Genomic DNA, 7,698 nt, shown 5'->3' with positions numbered 1-7,698 from the left:
ATTTTTGCTTCTCCCTCCCCATCTGTTATCAGCTGGATTTCTGGAAAAAAAAATGAGAGAAAGATTAGCTCCAATTTTCTTTGATGTGCATGGTTAAAGTGGTGACTAGAATAATTCATTCTGATTATTCATCTTTTTTATGGAAACCAGGAAAATCTATTATTTCAGGCAGATGCTCTCAGTAGATTAAAAAGAGGCAGCGGTTGAATCAAAGACATGGTGTTTTAAAGAACAGATTCATTAAACCAGCAGGATCTTTTTTTCTCAGTTCTGCAGAAGCCTGGAAAAAGAAGTGCTTGCTTTAACAAATAGCACCCCCCTACAAAGTCTTATCACTTTCTCCTACCACCATTTTCAAAGTGTACACAACTCTCCTATTTGAGCTTGCAAGATACTTCTACTCATTTGTAAAAGATAAATTTGAGTTAAAGAATTCTAAGATGAACCCAATAGGTTTGTTTGTTTGTTTGTTTGTTTTGGTGAGAGGGGGCTTTCAAACCAGACCACCGATGACAAAATATGGACATTATGGCAATCCAAAACTCCTAATAGCTAATATAATTGGAGAAGCATCAGGATAATACAATCACAATGTCTAGTCTAACTTGGCAGTCCCAAAGATATATTGCAATCCAAGCTCAATGTTAAGCAGTTGTTCATCTGCATTTAACAAGGTAAAGAAGTCTAATCTGGAAGCTACAGAATATGGGTGATTTGAGGTCAAGCTTAACTGCTTCAGTTCCCGGGGATCAGCCAAGAATTTTAGGTACCAAATTATACCCAAGAACTTAACTTGGCATGTTTTGAGAATGAAGATATTAGCTTGTTTATCTCACTAAAACACACTGAGAATTTCTAGTTTTATCCTTAGAATCAGAAGTTGGTTCCTACCAGTTTGGACCAGTTCAGCCGAGTAGGTAGTAACTCGGCCGGCCACATCCCCGAACTGGTTCTATCAACGGCGCCATAGGCACCGCCATCTTGTTTTCTGCTTCTGCGCAGAAGCAATTTTTTTACTACTGTGCATGCGTGCATCAAGCACACACATGCGCAAAGCTAACCGGCAGTAACAGAAGCCAGAACCCACCCCTGTTTAGAATGTGGGGATTATCTGCCTGAAATGCTTTTCTTCAAACAGTTTGATCCTGACCACCATCCTAGCCACATTTCCCATCCTCCTTTTTTCCATGTTTCTCTTCTTCCTATGCCTTTATTGTTGCTGCTGCTGCTGCTGCTTGAGTACTGTTACGTTTATGAAGACATCTGGTTTAACTTCGGTGGTCATTGTTTTTGGCAGAACCTGATCATGGTTGGTTTCATGACCTTCTCCAATCTCCTCTCCCAATCCCCTTGTCCCAATCTTTTTCTTCAGGGAGGAAAAAAAATGAGATCTGAAAAGTATCTCAGCCTTTTATTACACCAGTAGGAAATGCTTGATTATGTTTGTCTTGGGTGTGGGGGTCACTTGTAGCTCATAAGAGCAGGGGACAAATTTTCCATACCTGCCATTCAGTGCTGGGCATTTCCAGATAATGCCCTTTAAGTGGCTTTGGAATGCTATTTTCAACAAATGTACACCAGACATAGGGTACTTGTCTTAAAATATATGTGTTAGCACATTTGCTAAAGGTACAGCAGATGATTTTCGATTCTAGAGAAAATACTTTGAGAATTAATAGAGAATCTATGTTGTCTGCCCAAATTCCCAATTCAGTACCTGCCCTTCATTTGAACCCTCAAGAAATCTTGCAATGAAGTGATACGCAATATGTAAGATTGGCCTAGATGGATAGACCCGGAAGAAGACACTGCTTTGTAGTTAGAATTCACACACCATGCACCATGCACACAACCGCCATTGTGGCATGAAATGAAATGCTACACGTAACTAATCTTACCACAATTATAGTTTTAATAAAACTTGAACTGGGGAAATGGACAATTTTGAATAAAATCCCCCATCAACCTTGAATAGAGCAGAGATGTACATTTAAGAAGGAAATGCAAAACTGATACAATTTGTGCACGCTTGAATTCCCTTTATAAAGGTCCTTGATGGAACCAAACCATATAAAAACACTTGGAAGGGCTTAGTGAGGAGGAGAAAGGATGAAGGATGGTCAGAAAGCTGCCTTCAGATGCAGACCATGGAGCATCATTTGTGCCGCATTAGGTCAGGCAGGTCACTCCTGGCTGGGGATGATGGGCTTGTGTAGCTGAAGAAGCTAGGAAAGAACATTTACCAGATCCCTCTCCCCCATCTAGTCCAGTCTGTTCTACTTTTTTGGATTTTACTTTTAGTCTCTAAGCAGGAGAAGCCAAGGAAGAAAAACATAGAAGCTTCTGCAGACAAAAAGGCTCTGCCACCCTTTGTTAAGATCCCATTAAACTTTTAGCCTTAGTTTAGCATGTCTGAATTCAGCCACAACAAATCATGGCTTATCAGACAAACCATGGTTCAGTAAACCACCATTTAATGTAATGTGCAAATCTAGTCAATGTGGGCAGTGCAAATTCTTATTATCCAAACCATTTTTAAATGGATTTTCATTTGAAAATCCATTTTATCTTTGTTTTAGCTAATTGAATGCCTCCAGGAGTGAGTTTGAAATGTTACATATTTGACTTCTAAATCATTTAATTAAGAATTAGGCTTCCTCTGGTGCAGACTTTTTCATTTTAGTTGTCATTCTCTTTCCACATCTCTTAGACAAAGGTAGATCCTTAAGTATCCAAAACAGTAGCCAAAATCTGCACTTAAATAAATAGGTTTCAGGGGTGGAGCACCAAATTTTGCACACAAAAAAAAAACCCAAAAGAAATCTTTAAAGGTTCTGTTAAAGGCAATGAATATTTTCTGAAAAAATGCACTCCGGGTTGAGAATGTCTAATAGTGTTGGTACTGATCAAGGAGATGTATAATAACATCTCTTTTATGTATTTTATGTATAAAGGATGGCTGAATACCATAATAAGGCTTATACAAAACATCCATCATGAAGGACATTTTTGCATTTATTCCAATTCTACTAGTGAAATTGGTAAATCATATTTTACTTTACTGTGCAGCCTGGTTTGAAACTATTTGCTGACTTCTCCACTGAAATTTCCAGGACTGTAGCAAAGTTTTGGTCAATTGCAATTGCAGTTAGTCGATTCCAGGTTTGCCGTTAAGAGTGCCAACCTTCTAAATCCTTTCTCTTTATTTTTATTCTATTTTGATAGAGGGTTGCTAGAATTTCATCCCTACTCTCTTTCTGTAAACAGCTTATTCTTCTGAACTGTTGTATTGGATCCTTGGCTATTAATTCATCAAGCAAGTAAAAGGATAAGCAATGACAGTGGGATGCTAATTGAATGCTAAGGAAGGCAAATCAGAAAAATTAAAGGAATAGACCGAATACGAGAACACTTAGACTGCAACAGTTTAAGGCAACTTCAGCCACCACTTTCTGCTACACATAAAATAAAAGCAGACAGACACACATTTTACCTTCCACTCAATGACCAACATTTGCCCATTCAAGGCAAAATGCAAGGAGTATGTTGGCTACTAGGGCTAAGCAGCTGCTGCCTTTGAGAAACACCGTAGTAGCAGACAGACTTGCTGTGAACAGAAGCTGCCAGAGAAACTTGGATTTTCTTCTTCCCAATCTGGTTTGGCGGTGAAGGAAGATGGAAAAGCAGCCAAGGCTGACAGCTGTGGTAGGTCACTTCTCCATCTCCCCTCAGTGGAGTGGAGGAACAGTGCAACTAGTTATCTGTATCTAAGGCAGAGATGTGCCAAGCTATTCTTCCTTCCAGAAAGATACAGATCCCAAACATCCCTGTGGGACACTCTGTTATAATCAGTCTTCCCCAACCTGCTACCCACAATGCTGCTAGGTTGCTGGGAATTTCACCAACTGCACGACCGTGTCTCTGGAGAAGGTTCTTCACCGAAATTAATGGGGGGGGGGGAGAGTGTTTCCTAAAATGGGGTATGAGAAAGGTAAATGTTGATAGCACACTGCCTTCTACACCCCATGCTATTGGAGGTTTTGCCTTTGGAAAGAAAAAGGGATGTTGGGAGTCCAGTGTATGAATTGTGCACTAAGACTTGATCCTATCATCTACCTTGACATTTGTCACTTGGCAGGAGGTTTACAGCTGCTAGTAATAAAATAAATACAAATACAATATATTCCTCCCTTCCTCTTCTGATAAGGTTTTCCTTTCAAGACTCAGTCTGTTAAATGAATGGATTGTTTTTAAAGGGCAGGGTCACTGGCAATGCAGCCCAATAGTAACAACAAGAACTAACAACAAGAACTTTACATACATCTGAATCCTGGAGGGTAGCAGTTGCAGAAGGCTGAGGTATGACAACCTTCATGTCTGCTGCCATCTGCCTCCCCCAACCTATTCCAGCCATTCCCCCAACTTGTAGGAGAAGAGACGACAGAGCTTGGGGTCGGAGTTAAGTGCTTCATCAGCTTAGAGTCATTACATTCCCACAAATAATACAAGTCCAAGCCCTCTTGAATTCCATTGACCCTCATCTGGTGCCAATTTAGTACTGAACTCTAGTTGACTAGATTCCTGTGTATAGGCTTGAGCAACAAATCCTCTGAAGTGCAAGTCCTGATCCTTTGTGCCTGGCACAACTCTCCCTTATGCCAGCCTTCATGTCTGCTGCCCTCTGCCTCCCTCAACCCACTCCAGTTGTTCCCCCAACTCTCCCTTTCTCTTCCGCTCCCCTGCTCCACCAAAATGATCACCACCCAAGGGGAGCCGAATTGATCTTTCGATTGGATATGGTACTTAGCAGGTTAAGCCAAACTCCAGTACTTAAATTAAAAACAAATGTCACTGCAACACATAAGAAAAGACAAGTGTGTCATCCTTTAACATTCTCCACACATCAGAAATACTGCCTGACAAGAGCAACCTTCAAGCTAGAGCAATATGATGCCCCTATGTTTTATGGATGGGATATTTGGATTCTGAATTGTTGGGATATTTTTCCTGAAGAAGCCACAAAGAGGGATGGCCGTTTCTGGAGATGGGCTTCTTAACTCCTCAGTATTTCACTTGGAAAAGGAGAAACTAAAAAAGGAACTCCTGCTCAGTGTCTGAAAGCTATCAGTCCATTTCTGAAAAGGAAATCAAATAGAGTTTGCAGCTGCAATAGAGACACAGTAATGAAAGCTACTATATAGTGGGTTAGATTTTCCGTCTAAGCCAGCCTCATCGGCACTGACTGTTCATGGTCAAAAGGAAAGATTTCCTAGTGTTGTCATAACTCTTATATAAAAATAAAACAAAAACCTGACTACATAGCAGCGAAGAGTTGAGGTTTCTGCATCTCTTTTCAGCTTCTAATAGACATCCGGAATTTTGCAGCCCAGTTCTGATAACTTTAGGATGTCCCATCCCCTGTCTCTTGATTCTGGCTCCAGCATACAAGGTATATTTTGCACCTGAGTTATAACCAGCTCTGTTCACAGCCCAGTAACTGAAATAGCTACCACAGGTTTCATTGGCCATTACTACAGTACATCCCTTTGAACACACTTACTAGAGAGCAAGTCTCAGTGAAAATAGTTAAAACTTTGCTTCCAAAGCAAACAAGTGAAGGATTCTGATAGGCAATATTTTCCACAATCCTTCCAATTTCTTTGTAGCACATTAGAGAAGAAATGTAGACCCTTCCAGAAAACAATTTTGGACTCTTCCTGTCGTCCCCCCCCTCCCCCCAGATGCTCTAGATCACTCTCTAGTCAGGTCTCTTTCTACCCCCACTACCATTCCCAACACCTACTCTTCCAGCTGTGGACACAAAGTGATCTGGGTGCCTTGGAGCTGGGCTTCCCCCAGAGGACGCTGTATACAACTGTGCCCATTGCTGGGCAGATACAAATGCTTTGTTTCCTCGGTCCTGTTACTGGAGCCACTGCTAGTGCTACCAGTGGCCAAGTCCTCTTCTTCCTCCTCTTCTTCATCCTCTCTGGAAACTGTAGCAATGGACTTGCTCTCCCCAGAGCTGAAGGCACAGAGGCATCTCTGCAGATCCTTGGAGAAAGCATGAAACTGGGAGTCAGATCTCCTTGGCCAACTCAAGAGTTTTTTGAAGGCACACCTGAAGTCAGGACTGCGGCAGTAGATGATGGGGTTGAAAGCTGAGTTGACATAGCCCAGCCAGTTGAAGAAGCGAAAAAGTGGATCAGGGACGAAGGATCTTGCAAAGACCTTGATGATGTTGGCCACAAAGAAGGGCAACCAACAGAGAGTGAAGACACCAATGATGATGCCCAAAGTCTTCAGGGCTTTGTGCTCTTTGATGGCAAGCAGGAGACGGGAGGGCCTCCTTCGGCGGAAGCCCTTGGATGCATCCTGAAGGAACCTCCCCTTGTCCTTTTCAATGACATGAAGTTGCCTGGTAGCGATGGCAAAGACCCGGGCATAGACAAAAATCATGACCAACAGAGGCACGTAGAAAGAGATGATGGAAGACAAGATGGCATAGGGCATGTTGGTAACAAAGTCACAGCATAGAGGATCCTTGTAACAGCGCAGGGCTTCCACATCCGCCCCATCCCTCCACCAGTGGTTCATGATGGGCAAGAAGGAGATGAAGGCAGCCACGGCCCACACCAGGCACACCACTCCCCGCGCTCGGCTTTTGGTCATCCGCATCTCATACTTCAGCGGGGCTGTGATAGCCAAGTATCGGTCCACCGCAATGACACACAGGGTCTCGATGCTGGCCGTCACACACAGCACATCCAGCGAGGTCCACAGCTCACAGACAGTAGTGCCATACAACCAATGGCCGCTCAGGACCAGGGTGGCCCCTGGAGGCACCACCAAAAGCCCCATGATGAGGTCAGCGCAGGCTAGGGAAGTGATGAAGATGTTGGTCATGGTCTGCAGGCGGGGGGTCTTAGCAATGGCCACCACCACCAGCAGGTTGCCGGCGACCGTCACCAGTACAGCCAGGCTGAGGGCAGCTCCGAGCGCCCCCTGCCGGCTGAGGCTGCTTTCGCTCCCAGTGCAATTGGTGCCGTTGCCCCCCGAAGCCGCTTGCTCCGCCGCCCCCGGCCACGTCCCGTTGGGGGGCCACGGGGGAGCCATGGCAGAAAGGGCAGGCGGGGAGGGGAACGAACCTGGCTTGCCGCTCTCTCTGGAAGCCCGGAGTCCTCCAAAGCAGCTCTCCCCGGGAGACGAGGCGGGAGTGCGCTCTGCAGGCGCGCGGGACCCCCGGCCGCCGCTTAAGGCTCCGCCGCCCAGCCCATGCTCGGGGGAAGACTGAAGGCGCCTCGGAGGGGCAGAGCCGCCCTCCCCTCGGTGGGCACTGCTCGGAGGAGGAGTTCTTAAAGACGCAGGACCCAGAGGCGGGACGCGGGCGTTGGTCTCGGGCTCTCCCGAGCCTCTGTCCTCCCCTCCGCAGCAGGAAAGGCGCTCGCTCTACCGCCTGGCAAGAGCTTTTGGCTCGCTTCGTGCAAAGCCTCTTTCAGCCCCGGCGAAAATGGTCCCGTCTCGTCCCGACCCTTCCCAATCTGCAGAACTCTTCTTCTTCTCTCTTCCCTTGGCACTAAAGGTGGAGGCTCACTCTTTGGAGCCATTAAAGCGGGAAGGTCCAATGGCCGAATTAAGTTACGCCTCGCTTTAGCCTCCCCAGCCCCTCTCTACCCCCGCGCTTCCAAAGCAATGCCA

General features: G+C 45.1%; 1 protein-coding gene across 1 annotated transcript; it reads right to left on the bottom strand.

Moving 5' to 3' along the window:
* Positions 1-1,889: 1,889 nt before the first annotated feature.
* Positions 1,890-7,303, bottom strand: ADRB3 (adrenoceptor beta 3). Its single transcript, XM_081960525.1, has one exon. It carries the CDS (start codon positions 7,114-7,116, stop codon positions 5,800-5,802), a length of 1,317 nt encoding a protein of 438 aa, XP_081816651.1. The 5' UTR covers positions 7,117-7,303; the 3' UTR covers positions 1,890-5,799.
* Positions 7,304-7,698: the final 395 nt, after the last annotated feature.

This window comes from Natrix helvetica (genome assembly GCF_964273705.1).
Source record: "Natrix helvetica genome assembly, chromosome: 8".
Classification (NCBI taxonomy): domain Eukaryota; kingdom Metazoa; phylum Chordata; class Lepidosauria; order Squamata; family Natricidae; genus Natrix; species Natrix helvetica.
The sequence above is the reverse complement of the archived record's forward strand: the minus strand, read 5'-3'. Positions and strand labels throughout refer to the sequence as shown.